The sequence below is a fragment of the Hoplias malabaricus genome, chromosome 2 (assembly GCF_029633855.1).
Source record: "Hoplias malabaricus isolate fHopMal1 chromosome 2, fHopMal1.hap1, whole genome shotgun sequence".
Classification (NCBI taxonomy): Eukaryota; Metazoa; Chordata; class Actinopteri; order Characiformes; family Erythrinidae; genus Hoplias; species Hoplias malabaricus.
In genome coordinates this window covers 77,187,180-77,205,470 of record NC_089801.1, presented here as the reverse complement: position 1 = coordinate 77,205,470, position 18,291 = coordinate 77,187,180, and the positions used below count along the sequence as shown (strand labels likewise).

The 18,291-nt window shown below is 41.5% G+C and overlaps 1 protein-coding gene across 3 annotated transcripts; it reads left to right on the top strand.

Moving 5' to 3' along the window:
* Positions 1-171: 171 nt before the first annotated feature.
* zgc:112980 (uncharacterized protein LOC503706 homolog) lies at positions 172-17,845 on the top strand. 3 transcript variants are annotated; one of them, XM_066661658.1, is made up of 22 exons: positions 172-256; positions 652-756; positions 3,286-3,397; positions 3,611-3,704; positions 4,474-4,630; positions 4,728-4,890; positions 6,725-6,847; positions 6,973-7,026; positions 7,440-7,562; positions 8,852-9,010; positions 9,375-9,428; positions 9,518-9,560; positions 11,106-11,337; positions 12,163-12,245; positions 13,337-13,429; positions 13,557-13,637; positions 13,923-14,027; positions 15,590-15,711; positions 15,812-15,934; positions 16,849-16,897; positions 17,490-17,557; positions 17,654-17,845. In XM_066661658.1, exons 2-22 carry the CDS (start codon positions 654-656, stop codon positions 17,712-17,714), a joined length of 2,202 nt encoding a protein of 733 aa, XP_066517755.1. In that variant the 5' UTR covers positions 172-256; positions 652-653; the 3' UTR covers positions 17,715-17,845. The 3 variants fall into 3 exon arrangements, with proteins under 3 accessions (XP_066517755.1, XP_066517754.1, XP_066517753.1); XM_066661657.1 differs by lacking the exon at positions 172-256 and adding an exon at positions 277-473 and having other exon boundaries at positions 3,283-3,397; XM_066661656.1 differs by lacking the exon at positions 172-256 and having other exon boundaries at positions 495-756; positions 3,283-3,397.
* The last annotated feature ends 446 nt before the right edge of the window (positions 17,846-18,291 follow it).

Below are 18,291 nucleotides of genomic sequence, written 5' to 3'. Positions count from 1 at the left end.
ATATCTTTAAAAAATGTTTGTTAGTAACACTTCACCTACACTGGGTATATGTTTATATGTTATTCTAGCGAATAAACACCACCGGGCACGTATTCACCGGGGTATTGAAGCAGTTACCGTGGTAATTACACCTTTTTCTGCGCCATTTACGTAGTTCACGGTAGAGCAAGAGGAGGGTTAGGGGCAACGCAATACGCCGTTTCCGTTATTATCCGGATCAATTTTTCCAGCGCAGTGGAAGCGCCAAAATTTGAAGGTTCGTTTAGATGAGTTTAAAACGAAGTAACTAACATTAACTTTTTTTAACACGTTCATTAACCGCTTCTACAAATATGTGGAGCTCCGTACGGACTGGACGTAATGGCTACACGAAGACAGTGATTGTTTATTTTTCGTGTTTGTAGAAGCGGCGTCGTTTGTATTCTGTATCTGGTAGTGGGCGCGTCTCAGACCTCGCACTAACGCACTAGAAAGTACGTACAAATAGGGCACTTACCTCAGGAGTGCGCACGGACGTGTAGTGTGTGAAGTGTAGGAGTATACGGTTTGAGACGCGTTAACAGCTAACGCGTTTGTTTGTATCGTTTTAAAGTCTGTTTGGGTTCTTCAACGGAACCCTCAGTGTAAGATAAAGGTGTGTTTTACTTGTAGAAATGGAAGAAAACGAAGTTATCGTCCTCAGCGACGACGACGAAGACGACGGCACGGCGAAACAAGACGACTCCGTCGTCATTGTGGAAGAAAATGAAAACAGAGGTGGGATGTTCCGTAAAATGCATTGTTACACAACGACCGCGTTTTCAAGAGGTCTTTCAGTAAACTTTGTGGTGGTTTAGCCTTCAGGTGTCAAAGCTACAGTTTAAAGGAACAGTTCAACCAAAAGTCGACGCACGCGACACGGTGTCCGCATGTTTGAGTTACTCTGAGGCTACCAGGCAAACAAAGGAAAAAAGGTCATGGACAAATTCACCCAGAAGCCGCTAAAACTAAATGTACTGTGATGTAACACAGGGTTGAACACGTGCTTCGTCTTTATTACTGTTCAGACTTCATTCATGTGTTCACACATACACATACACAACTGATTTGTCCTCATCCGGGCTACTGTGGGTCTGGAGCCCACACTGAGTAAATAGAATTGGGCATGTACCAGAAAAACACTGGAGAGGACAGTTTCACACACTCACCCAGTCAGTCAGTCACTCAATGGAACAGCACACCAGGCCACGATAGGTCACCACACACTCACCCAGTCACTCAACATCAGTGGACCATTTCACACGCTCATCCAGTCTCACAAGCTGAGGTTCTGACAGTACACTACACTACATACGCTCTTGTGGAGAACTTGCAGATAAACACACACACAACTAGATGGTTTCACACACACACCAGTGGAGTGTTTCACACACTGGGTGAATGTGTGAAGATGTCCACGGGTGTGACAGGATGTCCTGGGTGTGATCCTGCCTTGCGTTTTATAATGCCTTATAATCAAAGAGAAAATGAATGAATGACCTGATGGTTCGTTATGACTTAATGGTTTTAGGGGTCCCAGTTTCTCTACAGGTTTTAGTCTGTTCCTGAGCTCTGATTTAGACAGACGTGCTAACAGAAATAAGCTATTAAAATGGTTTGAGGTAATTATGTTTGGGTGTAGACAGGACTTGAAAGCGTTCGTTCATTATTGGGTAGGTGTTTAGTGTTGAGAGAGGTTCAGACCAATTTCCAGAAAAATACAGACTGAAGTTGTAAAAAGCAATAACAACAATCTGAACTTTTCTTTGTGCTTTTGTTACTAAATACACACAGTCAAGCAGGTCGGTGAATCATTGACATTCTGTTGTTTACCTAATTTAAATTTCATACGGTGGCTTAGTGGTGAGCACGTTCGCCTCTCAGCGCTGGGATCTTGGGTTCAAGTCCCATCTGGGTGGAGTTTCCATGTTCTCTCTGTGTCTGCGTGGGTTTCCTCTGGGTGACTGTCTGTGAGGAGTGTGGTGTGTTCTCCCTGTGTCTGCGTGGGTTTCCTCCGGGTGACTGTCTGTGAGGAGTGTGGTGTGTTCTCTCTGTGTCTGCGTGGGTTTCCTCCGGGTGACTGTCTGTGAGGAGTGTGGTGTGTTCTCCCTGTCTCTGCGTGGGTTTCCTCCGGGTGACTGTCTGTGAGGAGTGTGGTGTGTTCTCTCTGTGTCTGTGTTGGTTTCCTCCGGGTGACTGTCTGTGAGGAGTGTGGCGTGTTCTCCCTGTGTTTGCGTGGGTTTCCTCCGGGTGACTGTCTGTGAAGAGTGTGGTGTGTTCTCTCTGTGTCTGTGTTGGTTTCCTCCGGGTGACTGTCTGTGAAGAGTGTGGTGTGTTCTCCCTGTGTCTGCGTGGGTTTCCTCCTGGTGACTGTCTGTGAGGAGTGTGGTGTGTTCTCCCTGTGTCTGCGTGGGTTTTCTCCGGGTGACTGTCTGTGAGGAGTGTGGTGTGTTCTCCCTGTGTCTGCGTGGGTTTCCTCTGGGTGACTGTCTGTGAGGAGTGTGGTGTGTTCTCCCTGTGTCTGCGTGGGTTTCCTCCGGGTGACTGTCTGTGAGGAGTGTGGTGTGTTCTCCCCGTGTCTGGGTGGGTTTCCTCCGGGGCTCCGGTTTCCTCCCACAGTCAAAAATCATGGAGGTTAGGTGAATTGGCTTCTCTAATAACTGTCCTGTTGTGTGAGTGAATGTGTGTGTGCCCAGATATGGATTGCCGCTCTATCCTGGGTGAAACCCTAGTGCCCATATCCTAGTACCCTAGTGCAGTCCTCCAGGTGGACGGTCGTTCCTGATCGAGAGTACGCTGTGTGCGTTTGGCTGCGCGTTTGTGTGGATTGAGTGTTCTGAGCGTTCTGAGCAGTGTGGATTGTAAAGCGTCCTTGGGTGTCTAGAAAGGTGCTATATAAGTGTAAATATAGATAGATAGAAAGACTCCATTTCATCATCAATGTTTTCCTCATTTCCAAAGCAATGAAACTGTGAAATTAAGAGGAAATGCAATGTAACACTGTGGCAAAAAACCCTCTCTCCCAGCTGAAAATAAACTTACATTTACAAAATATGTTGAAATTGTTCAGTGAAAACACTGGAAACCAAATTGTTTGTACCTTTTGTCATTTACAGTTACAAGAAAATCACAGATTCTAGTTTTTATTGCATTTTACCAAACAACACAATTAATTTTTTGGGGGGGAGGGACCTGTATTGTCACAGCAGGGGTAGTAAATAAATATAATATCGTTTATTCTTTCTTCTTTCTCCTAAACTCAAGCAGTACCAGAGGTCCCTAAAAGTGGTGAAATTCTGGACGAAGACTTGACCATAACGTACTCACAGAAAGCCCATGTCTTGCCTCATGCGAGATATGACTGCACTATCCCTTTCAGGTAAGTGTTAATGACCTGGGTTTTTCCGAGTTGCATGAACGCCACATGCGTCCAGTAGCACACTCACCAGTGAATAGCACTGGGAAGAGTGGGAGTGATGTTTTTACATCATCGCTGTCTGACCTCACTAATGCTCTTGTGTGTGAATGCTGTGATATCTTTGCGAAAAAAAAAAAAAAAAGTAGGGTTTTGAGGCCTTGTTCTGTATTTCAGCTGCACGGAGGGTGTTGTTTCAGACGCGGAGGGCAACAACGCAGCGTTTTGTGAGCAGTGTTTCTGCTACGTGTGTGATAAACCAGCCTCCACGGTGAGTTGCTGATATGATGGAACAAATTTAACTTTTAACTCTCTGGTATGATCACAGTTCCTCAAAAAAAAGAGGAAGTCAAGGCAAGACGTTCTAGTGTAGCCTTAGCTCGGCTTCCTACCGGAGAAAGGAAGCAGCGGCATGTTTTTCTCACTGAAAAAGGGCTGTGATTTTTAACACTGCAGCACTGAGTATGATCCACCACCCAAATCATACCTGCTCTGTGGGGTCCTGACCATTGAACAACAGTGTAAAATGGGGATAAGAATGTATGTAGAGCAACAGATGGACTTTGTTGTTGTACAACACTTGGAGCTGAGAAAATGGAAAATGAGTGTAAAATAGACAAAGGTCAGTGTTCTTAATTCAGTGAACGTTCACTGTCTATAAGTTATATAAACAGAATTGAACTTGATAAGTAATAAATATTGCACAATAACGCATTAATAAGGGCAGTCATGGCCTAAGTGTTAGAGAGTTGGGTTGGGGACCTGAAGGTCACCCGTTCAATCCCCACGAGCAGCAGGAACAGGGCTGTGAATGGACAGCGATGTCCCCTTCCCTCAACATCCCAGGCTAACGTGCCCTTGAATATGGCCCCTAACACCCAATACGTCCCTGGGGCCGTGGGTCGACAATGACATGCCACAGTGCCATGTTTTATTCATAGAACGTAATCTTATTAAGTGTTGTCAATACTGCGTAGTGCTTCTGTTCTCCTAGGATTTTACATGAGTCTTACGTTTTGGTCTTGTGTCTTTGTATACAGTGTAAGTTCTGGACCATTCCCGGCTTTTGTCACTGCAACGCTCACAAGCGCAGTGTGTACTGGAAATCTCTGAGAGACAAAAATGTCATGGGATACCTCAGTGAACTCAACTTCCCCTTTAACCCTCAGGACATGGATTCGGACCTCAGACGTGCTGGTTTGTGTCTCAGTCAGCTTCACTTCAACTTTTTCCAAGGGTGAAAGTCGTCCATAAGTTGAACTGTGCATGTGTTTGTGTGGTTTATCTGAGGTAGAGGCTTCCCTTCAAGAGTTTACTTGCAGCTTTGCCTTGAAGTATGCAGCTTTCCTGGCAGGCTTTCAGAACCCGAACCGATCTATGTGCAGCCACCCAGCTGGTAGAACACAAGCTGGTTGTCAGGGATGTAAAGCTCAGCACTCGACAACTCTGGACTATAGGTAAGATAAACTAGAGCTGTGTATCTGAACAAAAGAATTTATCACTTTTAATTTTTTTTTACTTCATTTACTTTAATTATTTATTTATGGGGCGGCACGGTGGAGCAGCAGGTAGTGTTGCAGTCACACAGCTCCAGGGACCTGGAGGTTGTGGGTTCGAGCCCCACTCCGGGTGACTGTCTGTGAGGAGTGTGGTGTGTTCTCCCTATGTCTGCATGGGTTTCCTCCGGGTGACTGTCTGTGAGGAGTTTGGTGTGTTGTCTCTGTGTCTGCGTGGGTTTCCTCCGGGTGACTGTCTGTGAGGAGTGTGGTGTGTTCTCCCTGTGTACACATCGCCCAGAGTAGGGTTACCGGGGCCTCACCCTGGAGCCAGGCCTGGGGAAGGGGCTCATTGGCGAGCACCTGGTGGCCGCACTTTCACTCATGGGGTCCAGCCAGGCTTAGCCCGAAGGAGCAACATGGGTCTAATCCGGGTCTGGTGCATTGTGGATCGTGTGGCATCCGGGGTCAGGGGCCCTGGCGTTCTGATCCTCGGTTACTGAAGCTGGCTTTTGGAACATGGAATTTAACCTCTCTGGTGGGAAAAGAGCCTGAGCTGGTGCACGAGGTTGAGAGGTACCGGCTAGATATAGTTGGGCTCACCTCGACACACAGTATGGGCCCTGGAACCAATCTTCCTGAGAGGGGCTGGAGGCTCTTTCACTCTGGAGTTGCCCAGGGTGAGAGTTGTAAGGCAGGTGTGGGCTTACTCATAGCCCCCCGGCTTAGCGCCTGTACGTTGGGGTTTACCCCAGTGGGCGAGAGAGTAATTTCCCTGCGCCTTCAGGTGTGGGAAAGGGTTCTGACGGTTGTTTGTGCTTATGCACCAAACCATACCTTCTTGGGGATCCTAGAGGGGTTGCTGGAGAGCACTCATGCTGGGGGACTTCAACGTGGGTAATGACAGTGAGACCTGGAGGGGCGTGATTGGGAGGAACGGCCCTGCTGATCTGAACCCGAGTGGTGTTCAGTTATTGGATTTCTGTGCCTGTCACAGTTTGTCCGTTGCGGTGGCTGGGGGGAGGGAGGTCAGGGTTTCTTTGCTCCGACTGCTTCCCCCACGACCCGGACCCAGATAAGCGGTAGAAAATGGATGGGTCAAAATTGAGTACAGTGAAGTGATGGCAGCACCCTGTAATGTGACAGACTGATGCTGTATATAATGTATATTGAAATGTAAAAGAATGTCATTGGCACATTCATGCTTGTCTTCTGGCAGTGTCCTCCAATTGTAAAACTCTGGAAAACAGCTATTTCCTTGTTGTGTTCTGTGCTGGGCCAGGATTTTCCCATTTCTCCAGCTTTCTTCCTGCTTGGAGATGATTCTACTCTTGACATAAATTTTTGTGAAAAGAAAATAATCATGGCTGCTAGCGGTGCAGTCAAGAAAACTATTTAGTATAAAAGTTTGTGCAGGGCCTTGTGTCCTTCTTAACTGTTTTTTTTACACTTCTATTTCAACATTCTTATGCTGGAGCGAGTCACTGCCATACCACGTCATGCAAGGGCCGCCACTGTTGAAAAAATAGTCCTAAGCCATTGCTTTTGTTAAATATATGTTTGTTGAAATGTACAAATGTATATAGTGTGTCCCCCTCTTCCTTCCCTCTTTGTTATCTGTTTTGTGTTGAAAAAAATAATTATATTCGCAAAATATGTTTAAAAATTATGGAAACATTTTATATTGGTCTCTATATAGATATAAATGTGTAGATTTAGATATTGAACTATTGGACTGCCGTATGTATAATGAATGTTTATAGTGATCATTAGTTATTTTTTTCTGTACTTTTAGCTACGTTGGAGTAATGGAACACGCATGCACATTTCTAGATGAGGCAATGAAGCAGACTCCAAAGACCTGCGCTGTTATGCTGCTTGGTGCTGTGAAACTTTTCATCACACACACTGCACCTGGGTAAAAACCTCCCGCTGCACCTCACCCGCTATATTCACAAAACTTTTCTGAACATTCTTCTCTTTTGTGTGTATGAGAGTCATGACTGTCAATAAACAAAAAAATATTATTTTTTTTCATTACAGAAATTCACGCTTGGCTGCCATTGTGTCAGATATTGTACTAAGAATGCTGTGGAGGTAACTGTTAATCCTTAGTTGTGTTTATGCATAAACACGTAGATGTACGACGTTCGTGATGGGTGAGACAAGCCATTTTAAATTGTGTCTTAAATTTTATGTTGAGCATAAAAGCATGCTCACGGAGTGTAGCTCAGTCTTTGAACAGTCTGAAAAGTACTATCTGCAGTGTTAAGTAACAATTCAACATTTCATGAAGTAAACCTCTGTAGTACATAGCCCTTTTGTAACACACGCGTTCAGAGCAGTGACTGCTCACACTTCACAATGGTCAAAACATACAAGGTTATTTACTTCGCTGTATTGAACAGAATAGAGATCGTGCACCTAAACTGGGCTATGAGCTCTTGCATTCAACAGTTAGTTTGTTGTTTTGGTTTTCTGTTTTTTTTTAACAAAGCTTTTTGTTACAGAGTAACGACGAAGATACAGACTTTGTTTGTGAATGCTGATTTTCCTGCCGACTTCACAAAGCAACTGCAACTGTTTTTCCAAACCCTTCCATTTCCAAACGATTGCAGGTGGCTTAGAAACAGGTAAGAAAACACACACACACACACACACACACAAATGTGCTTGGGATGGGTGGTATCCACATATTTCATACCATTATACCATCTCAAAACATTAACATGATATACAGTAATACCATGCTGTGGGGGTGTGCGCTGTGAGACTGCATGTGCCTCGTGAGTGAAGTGGTTTCGGCCCTGTGTAGTTCAGCTCGACTACAACACACGTTAATGGTTTAAAAAAAAAACAAACATTAAAAACGGTTTCTGAGAGAGCAGATTTGTACTTGTACTTAAAGACACTGAACAGAAATTTGATACACCACACACACATCAAAAATACTGCCCTCGTTTTGAGATACCGTCCACATTTTTATATTTTGCTGCATATGGTATTAACGTTATTCCACCCAATACTAACGTGTGTGTGTGTGTAAATATATAATAACCTACATTTATTTTTTTGTAAAACGATTATTCTAAAAGACACTGCAGTTGCTTCTAGAATGTTATTGCTAATCTGTAATAACTTTAATAACTCCACCAGGAGTTCTCAACCTCATGGCCCACCTGTTTATAAACAATGACCCACAAGGAAACAAAACCCAACCTTTAATGTAAAATATTCTGCTGACATTGTAAATTTGACAAATTAGGGTCTGATTAGTCACTTAAAAAAATCTAGCGTCCATTTCAATTCAATCACAGAAACTAAAATGTGAAAAGATAAAACCGGTAAACGAAACTGATGAAAGACTAGAAGTAATTTGATTGCTGTGACATCCAGCTTTCTGACCCCAGTGGCGTTATTAAAACCCATGTGGACATACTGAGGTATTAGCCGAAAACACCTGGTCGTTAGAAACACAACTTCTGTCTTAGCTCTTTCTTTTCCTTTACCTGCACTCACTGTCCATTCTCTCAGCTCCACTGGCCAGTCAGGGGCACTTAAAGTGATGCAGTGATGTTAAAAAAAAACAAAACATTAAAACAGAAAACATTAGCAGCATAGAAGCGCCATGCTCCAGTCATTTGATCGCTACGAAATCCTATTATACCCATAAGTGCAGAAAAGAGAATAACATCCTATAAAAGCAGTTTTGCAAACGGGTGTCGCAAAGAATTTTACAAATCCTGTGAATGGGCCCTCGGACAACTAGAGGGGGCTTCACGACTCAATCCTCAACTACACAACCTGTGTCTATTTTTATGGCTGTGTTTGAAAGCATATAGGTCAGTCTGCATTTGTTTTGTTTATTTGTTTGTTTGTATGGATTCCTAAAGCACATGCAATTTTTTTTTTCTGTCTAAAGCCTAAATGTACTGCCATGGGACGACCCTTTGCTCTCAAGTGTTTTAAAGGGTCAGAACATCACTGGGGAGAGGCATGTCAAAGGCAAACGGACAGAGTTTCTTTATGAAACAGTTGTAGTGATTCAAGCCAGAGTCTGCAAACTGCTGCATCAAAGCAGGTAATTTCATAATTTCAACTTCTAGTTCTAAGATTTCCTTAGATTGTTTTTCATGCACACTTTGTTTAATGGCTGTCCATGTATTTTATTTTATTTTAATGACAAATGGGTCAAGAAAACTTTTATAAGCTCCAGTCTCCTCAAGTAGGTCAGTGTGGATGCTTGGGTGCATTCTCTATCCATTTCCTTTTTTTTGTGGAATCCATTTTCCGTTAATTTACTTTTCATATTTAACTTTCTTCTTGTTTTTTTCATTTGTGGAACATTGTTTACAAAAAGTCTGGAGAAGCGATGTTGCTTGATGCCTCATCAGTTGTTATTGGGATTGTGTTGATTTATATTAAATCTTTGTTGTTCTTACTAGGTATCGTGAGCTGGCGCGCTATCTTAGGGTGGTTAAAAGTGACAGTCTTCCAGTGTAAGTCCCTTACCTCAGATAAAGATGCATTGTTCCTTGTTTATTATACATAATTTACAGTTTTATAATCACGTCTCTTTGTGATTAAGTCTACAGGTCATGAAAGACTGGATTCCCCTGTACCTGTGTAAGGTAAGATGCTAAATATAACATTATGAAACCATGCACAGGACGGTCCTTTAACACTTGAGAGAATGTTTCGTGTGGTGTAGCTTTGTTTAGAAGACGTCTGCTAGCTGCTGTTGCTCTTCTACAAATAATATACGTCAAAAAAAGAGACAAAAAGGACTGACAGTGTAATTGAGATACGTGTTTTTGATTGGACAGCTAATATATTTTTATATATATTGATTTATTCTTTCTATTGCCACATGTCGGTAATTGTAATGTACTCTACTTGAAAGTTTAGTAAACCGTATTATACTAAGACAAATCTATAATTGGAGTGAATATATAGAATAGGTAGATGTAGTGCTGGGCGATACCTTTTACCACAAGATACCATAAGATCAATGAATGATTATTTTGTTTTTGTATTTTTTACCCGTGTTGCGTACAGTGACTCCAGTATGCTCCAGTTTTAAAGCTGGGTTGTTTTTTCTAATGTTGATGGGAGCTCGTTCGTTTTTTGAGCACCGTTCATATTTGCTGTGTGATTGTGCTTTGGTCGCTAAAAAGGGTCCCTCCCCCCAGTGTTTACAATTGACTTCTTTTTTGTTCAGTGTTGTCTAAATTAAAGACAAAAAAAATACAACATGTCCAAACCACAGGAACTGTATTTTTATTTGGTACAAGCTCCTTGAGATGCTCGGATGGTCTCTGCGTTTAGGTTCTCCTCCATGTTGCTTCCATGTGGCAGATAGGGGCAGAATCATGTGACTACAGAGTGGTAGTGTGGTTTTAAAGGGACATGGCATAGGGGACATAGCAATTACAAACCAAAGCGATATACACAAGATGGTGTTGATTAGAATTTCTGAATGGCAATTTTGATGAATTTTTGCCCAGCCTTAGGATACATAGAGAAATATGACATTATGCTTCATATCTTGCATTGAACAGTTCAGATGTTGTTTTTGAATTTTAGCCCAAGTGATGAGCTATAACCCATCCACCGTCCTTTGATGGAAGCTGGTTTCCTACCCCTTCATAACCCCCTCACCTGTTACAGTTCATCAGCTTATGGAATGTTTTCATTTGTATCTTTAATTTTCTATACATTTTCCCCCTTATTTTCCTTTGTCATTTTGCTGCAAAATCTGACACAAACAATGAACACAATGAGTACAAACACTTAGGTTGTTCAGAAAGAATGGTTTTCCAGACAAGGTGGATGAAGCAGTTTATATGACCTTCCCTCAGTCCTCCCTAGTTCTCCTTTACAGTTGTTTGCCAAGGTCTTAGTGCCCCTGCTAAAGCTGCTTTTCTGTTTGCTGAACAATTTTGCAGTTTATTTGCTGAAATTATTATTGGATAAAACACAATGTGACATGTTTGTACTGTTTCCAATAATTCAACAAGCTCATTTGCTTGATCCATTTTAAGTCTGTTCTCTGTCAGGGATGTGTATTCTCACTTAAATAATTATCAAAACACAACATTTGATTGGAGAATATTTAAAGTTTAGCAAACAACTGGGTCTGATTTCATAGTTTTTTTTTCTTTGTGTGTGTCTAGGTTGGTGATTATGCCGGTGCAGTCAGTGCCTTGCTCACCACATATGGCTCTTCGTGCACTGCCTCTAGGCTCAGTCCTGTGCAGTTTGCTGCTTATCTCAGGATCATGAAATCAGGACATGCACCGTCAAATATTCCACAGCCACCACAACTCGACTTCATTCCTCGCTCAGGGGTGGTCCTTAAGAACCAGTCGGACCCTTTACTAAGCTCTGATTGGGCCCCCGTTGAAGGTAATGGAATATTATATCCTGGAAAATACTTGGTCTGTGTATGTACCAGACACCAAACACACGAATCATCCAAACCATTCAACTCCATTTACAATGCAGGTGCACTCTGCAGTTCTGCAATTACAGACTGTTGCTCTGCGCAAAAATGTTAGCCCCCTTTTTTGGGCGGGGGTTCATTATCAGTACTGTGACACTGATGTGGTGGTGGTGTGTTAGTGAATGTTGGGCTGGTATGAGTGGATCAGACACAGCAGTGACTGTTGGAGTTTTTAAACAGTGTCTACTCACTGTCTACTCTGTTAGATACAGCTAATTTGTTGGTCCACCTTGTAGATGTAAAGCCAGAGACAGTAGGTCGTCTGTCGCTGCAAAGTTTGTGTTGGTCATCCTCTAGATCTTCATTAGTCACAGAAACTGAAATGAAATTTGCATGGAAACAAAATTCATGCTAACTTGGTTCACTGTAGAGGATGTAAACTTTAACACAACAAGCTGTTTAATTTTAACCAAAGGAGTGTAAAACTGTATAACTGTATTTGCAGTTGGGTCAGGCTCAGCTTGGAGATAGTGAAATTATTTTTGTTTCAGACTGATTTGGCTTGGACTGTAAAGTATCACTTGGGTATTGACAGTCATGAAGAGTTTTTATGAAGTTTTAAAGGCTCTCACTGGCAGTTTTACAGTATTAAAGAACTCATATTATTGTGCATTTTTAACTTTGGTCAGTGTTAAATTCTAATATAGTAGACTGGAGTGGGGAAATATAACCTTACGAAAGGTTGACGGTCTAAACTTCCTTGAACTCACACCATACTGTGTTTTTAGGGGGATTGACTTTACTGAAGACGTTGGAGGTGCTTAAGTTTGCACTACGAGTTTTAAACTGTAACAATGAAGCATTTGCCCAGGTGAGTATAAGTTCAAGCTTAATATTTCATGTTTCCATTTGAAACGAATTAACCAAATATGCTACCAGAAATGTAGACTTACTGCGTCATTGTGGCGTGGCATGGAGGTAATCACTCTGTGGCACTGCTGAGGTGTTATGGAAGCTCAGATTGCTTTGATAGCTGCCTTCAGCTCGCCTGCATTGTTGGGTCTGGTGTGTCTCATCTTTCTCTTGACAATACCCCAGAGATTCTCTACGGGGTTCAGGTCAGGTGACTGTGCTGGCCAGTCAAGCACAGTGACACTGTGGTTATTAAACCAGGTGTTGGTATTTTTTGGCACTGTGGACAGGTGCCAATCCTGCTGTAAAATGGAATATGCATCTCCATAAAGCTTGTCAGCATGAAGTGCTCTAAAAGTTCCTGGCACTGACTTGGACTTGATATAGTACAGTGGACCAGCACCAGCAGATCACATGGCTCCCCAAACCATCAGTGATTGTGGAAACTTCACACTAGACTCAAGCAATTCTCGCCTACTCCTCCAGACTCCGGGACCTTGATTTCCAAATGAAATGCAAAATTTACTTTCATCTGAAAACAAGATCTTGGACACTGATAAACAGTCCAGTCCTTTCTCTCCGTGGCCCAGGTGAGATGCTTCTGCTGTTGTCTCTGGGTCATGAGTGGCTCTACACAAGGAATGCGACAGTTGTGGCCCATGTCCTGTACACGTCTGTGTGTGGTGGCTCTTGAAAAACTGACTCCAGCAACAGAAAACTCCTTGTGAATCTCCCCCCAATTTTTGAATGGCCTTTTCTAGACAGTCCTTTTGAGGCTGTGGTCATCACTGTGGTGTGCACTGTTTTCTACCACACTTTTCAGCAGTCTTCCCCACAATTGGGTAGCCTACTGAACCAGACTAACCATTTTTAAAGGCTTAGTAAACCTTTGCAGGTGTTTTGTGTTGAATATCCTAATCTTTTGAGATAATGACTTTTGGGTTCTCATTGCCTATAAGCCATAATCATCAACATAAAAAGAAATAAATGATTGAAATAGAATATCTAAAAAAAGATTGTCAAGTTCCTCTTGGTTTGTTTGTCTTGTAGCCTGAAAGCTGGGTGAAAATATTGAATCTTGCCAACAAGAATGGTGCCAAAGACGGCGTTCCTATGGCAGAACCTGACCTCGACTTTCTAATAGTATGTTGTTGGATATCACAGTTTATTGTGAAATTAATTAATTAAGTATGTTTTTATGTTATTAAATAAAATATATAAATCATAATATGTATTTTTATGTGTATTATTTATTTTTCCTCCCCACCAGAGAACAAGACATGTTGCTGTGGGAATCCTCAGTGAGTTAGTACAGTCCTCCCGCCTCCAGATCCCTAAAAGTTTACAAAAGGTACTTCACTATATGTACCACCAATATATATATTTGCTAATGTTTGAGTCTAAAGTTTTCCTGTTCAAAACCATTGCATTTAGTTATAGATTTAAGAGCTGTTGACCTGTTACCTTTCACACCCCTAATATGTATGTGTTGTTGTTTTTTTGTGAAGTAATTTTATGTTGTCATTTATATTCATGGGATTTTCTCTAATGTTGGTGACATTTTACTGGTCCTGAGAGGAGGCTGCTGCTGTGATGCTTGTTATGAAATTATTGCTCTTTGTCATCTTCCTCTCAGGAGTATCCTGACCAGGCCTTGCTGTTGTTGGCCACTCAGGCTTTGGCAACACGTATTCTCCATGCGCGGCTTTGCCCTATTCTGAAGGTCGTTATGACGTTCCAGGTACTGTTTAAGTGGTTGTGTTTTGTCCCTTATTTATAGTGGTCTTTATCAAAATTAGGTTTTACTGCTTAATTCAAAGCAAAACATAAGGCATTTGAAACTGATATGTGCTAGAGCTGGGCAATTAATCGAAAATTTATCATTATCGATTATCAGAACTTCTAATGGCCATATTCTTGTCTATAACAGTTATACTAATTATTTTTATTTTGTTATGTCCCCACTGTTTGTTCGTGTACTGTCCCTTTAAAACCATGCTACCCAGCAATAGTCACAGGGTTCTGCCACTAACTGAAATATGAAAGCAATCTAAACGCAGAGGCCAACAGAGCGACTTGAGCTGCTAGTACAAAAGAAAAACAGCGTCTGTGGTTTGGACGTGCTGGGTTTTTGACTATAATTAAGATGCTATAAATAAAAAGTCAAACGTAAATGCTCAGACATACGAGAGGAACAAGCTCCCAGCGACATTAGAAAAAATAATCGCAGCTTTAACACTGCAGCACATGCCTCATCACTTAACTCTGAGGGTCAAAAATACAAAACCAAAATAATTGTTTATTAATCGTAATCGTGGTAAAATGTACAATTAATCGTGATATTGGTTTGCGCTCATATCGCCCAGCACTAATGTGCTATAAATGCTTAAAATGCCCATGTGTAAACAGAACTGCCATAATAGACCACTCATTTGAAGCTGTATTTAACTCACCATAGTACAAAAAAGAAAACATAAAACGCTTCTTTGCAAGCAAAATGTTTATCACCTTGTGCCAGACTTCTTAATAGGATTGTCTAACAGTTCATAAACAACATTTTTCAGTGCAACCTTGCAAGCAATTTAGGTCTTTCACCATCTACCACACACACTATTGTGAAACGATTCCTGTATGCGCAAAAAAGTTTAGACAAGGCCAGACACCACTGTTGTATTTGCATGACCTTTGAGTTTCTAGAGAGCATTGTGTGAGAAATCATCATCATTCTACTGAGGTAAATATAACCACATGAGCTCAGGGGTAAACTGAAAATGCATTGTCAGTTTATCATAGACTTCTGCTGCATCAAAAAGTGCAACCTGAAACTGTTATGCAAGGAGAAAAGCATGCATCAATCCTGTGCAGAAACTCGCATGTTCCCGGGGCTCCTGTTCATGTCACATGGTCCAAAAGACAGTGCAAACGTGTGCTGTGGTCCATACTGTTATCAGTGAAAACTGCAAAGCCATCTGCCATGGTGTGGACTTTCATATGTGTGAATGAAAGATTAACGCTGAAGTGTATAGTGGGATTTAAGAGAGAACTTTGCTGCCATTTCTTTCCTGGGAAGTCCATGGTTATTTCAGCAAGATGATGCCAAGCCTTGTTCTGTAAATGCTACAACCGCATGGCTTTGTTGTCAGACAATGGTCACCATGGAAATCTTTTCTTGGTTAAATAAAGGTTCAAAAGAAAGAACAAATCACAGCCTCTTGTTTTATTTATTTGTGTATTTTTTTTTTCCCACAACATTTTCAAAAATTGGATTTGTGTTTATGTTGTAATATTTTTGTGTGTGCACAGTTGAACCCGTGGGCTGTGCGTTGGCTGTTCAACAGTCTGACGATCCGACCAAACGTGTTGCAGGATCTGCTGTGTGTAGTTGTAGAGGAACTGCTGAAGGAACATCAGCAACCTTTCCTACCGTAAGTATACAGACACACACTCACCAATGTTAAGATTTTATCTTGATAAGTGTACTTGAGAGAATCATTAATTTTTTTATCATTTATTTATCTACTTCAGAAGAGAGGATGCTTTGGGGCAGTCCTTCATTGCGAGTTTCCTATGTTTATTCTTCTTGGAGCACAGCATTATTCTGAGTCCAGAGAGCTATCCGACCAGTGCACTGCTCGCCAGTTGGAATGAGTAAGTGAATATGAATGAAAATCACCCCCCCCCCCCATATGTATGTGTGTTTGGGCGGCACGGTGGTGCAGCAGGTAGTGTCAGTCACACAGCTCCGGGACCTGGAGATTGTCGGTTCGAGTCCTGCTTCGGGTGACTGTCTGTGAGGAGTGCGGTGTGTTCTCCCTGTGTCTGTGTGGGTTTCCTCTGGGTGACTGTCTGTGAGGAGTGTGGTGTGTTCTCTCTGTGTCTGTGTGGGTTTCCTTCGGGTGCTCCGGTTTCCTCCCACGGTCCAAAAACACACACATTGGTAGGTGGATTGGTGACTCAAAACTGTCCGTAGAGGTGTGTGTGTTTGTGTTGCCCTGTGAAGGACTGGCGCCCCCTACAGGATGTCTTCCTACCTTGCACCCAGTGATTCTGGGTAGGCTCCAGACCCAGTGTCACCCTGAACTGGATAAGCGCTTGCAGACAATAAAAGAATGAATGTATGTATGATTGTTAAGTTAGAATTATGTCAACATGATCAAATCACAATGGTCAGAAAATTTCTTAAAAATATAAGACTGGACAGACTGGACACACAGCTTTGCTTGACTACCTCTGGCTATAAAGCATTGGTCACCCAACTGGAATTCATGCCAGTCCAAAAATACTTCTCATCCTTGAGAGTTATTTAACTAATTTATAGGTATTGTTCTGTGTTTTGGAAAATGACTTAAAATGTGAAATCAATTATGTTTTGTGCAACATTTCATATGACCCTGCCTAATGAAGGGCACAATGCATTTGCTCAATGCCTTTACTTCCCCTTTGACCTGGCTTACCAGGTTTAGATGAAAAATGTTTATAGACATCATTCATTATCCATTGCTTTTTATTGTATGGTTTTGAAATATCTGTATTAACCTGTATAACACTTCCTTTTAATGTAGATCAGCCTTCCCTTGGCAGCATTACCTGAGACAACAGCTTGAATTTAACGTGAGAAACTTTTTTTAGTATTATTATTATTTAATGAAATAATAATTTTACACCCAGTTTTTTAAAGGGGCACTCAGGCCTAAATCTAATATACTTAAGTTCTACAGTTTATTAAAACAGAACAAAGCTAGCATTCCTGTTTTATGTCATCGTTAGTTCCAGGATCTCCTCCCTTGATCAGTCATTTCTGTTGTAGGAATAATGCATTGTCTTGTTATAATGATAGTTATGGACAGTTATTGCAGTTAAATGGCTGCAGTAAGATATAAGGCTTTCTAACACCGCCATCACCACTATAAATAATAATCCACAAACCTACCCCAGCTTTTGAGACTCCAGGGGCATATCAGTAAATTAGAATATCATCAAAAAGTTAATTTATTTCAGTAATTCAAAAATATAGATTCATTACAAACAGAGTGATCTATTTCAAGCCTTTATTTCTTTTTCTGTTGATGATTATGGCTTGCATCTAATGGAAACCCAAAAGTCATTATCTCTTTAGTGACCTGTAAAGTAATGTACAGCAGCATTATTGTTTTGAACGACGTGGATCTGGTAAAACATTGTTAATTTTTATTGTTTATTACAGGAGGCCATGTTGACACCAGACAAAAAAAGAATCATGCACATGATTCAATGGACTGTACACCGGCATCTGTAAATACTCGTGTGTGTGTGTGTGTGTGTGTGTGTGTTCGCATGTGTGGGGGGAGGGCATACTTTGTACACATTTCTTGTGTTCCTGTTTTCCAGTTTTTATGGACTTCACCAGGAACCTTGGACAGTGTCAATCAAGAGAAGTCAAATGCAGTAACAGACTCTTTTCCTTGTTAACCTTAATGTTTAAAGTTAACAAGTCTTTTGTTGAAAGTATTTTTCTTTAAGAAGCCTTTTGTTGTTTGAAATGTCTTTTTAAGAGCTAAGAATAAATAGACCATGTTCTGAGACCAGACTACAGTCCTTTATACGGCCGTCAGATCTGAATTTGCTTTGGGCTTTATCAGAAATGCGGCGCATCATCCATCAAAATGCAGGCAAGTGTATCACTGGCAAGAATCTAGTTGTTAATGTCTGTGTGATATTTTTTTTTTTTTTTTTTTGCAGTTAGCTAATTTCGTACTGAGGTAAAACAAAGTTTATCTACTTAAGTATCCATCATTATCCAAATATCAGACACCATCCTTCCATTTAATTAGTTTCAGGTCAAAGATAGCCATTCATTTTCCAACATCAGGAGCAAAAATCCTCGCTCAATTTCTATTGTCTTTAGGTAGGGTGACCAGACGTCCTCTTTTACTCGGACATGTCCTCTTTTTTAGACTTAGAAAAATGACCGGGCGGAATTTTGTTTTGCTAGAGCTTACATAGAACTTTGAGAAGCGTTTCGTTCA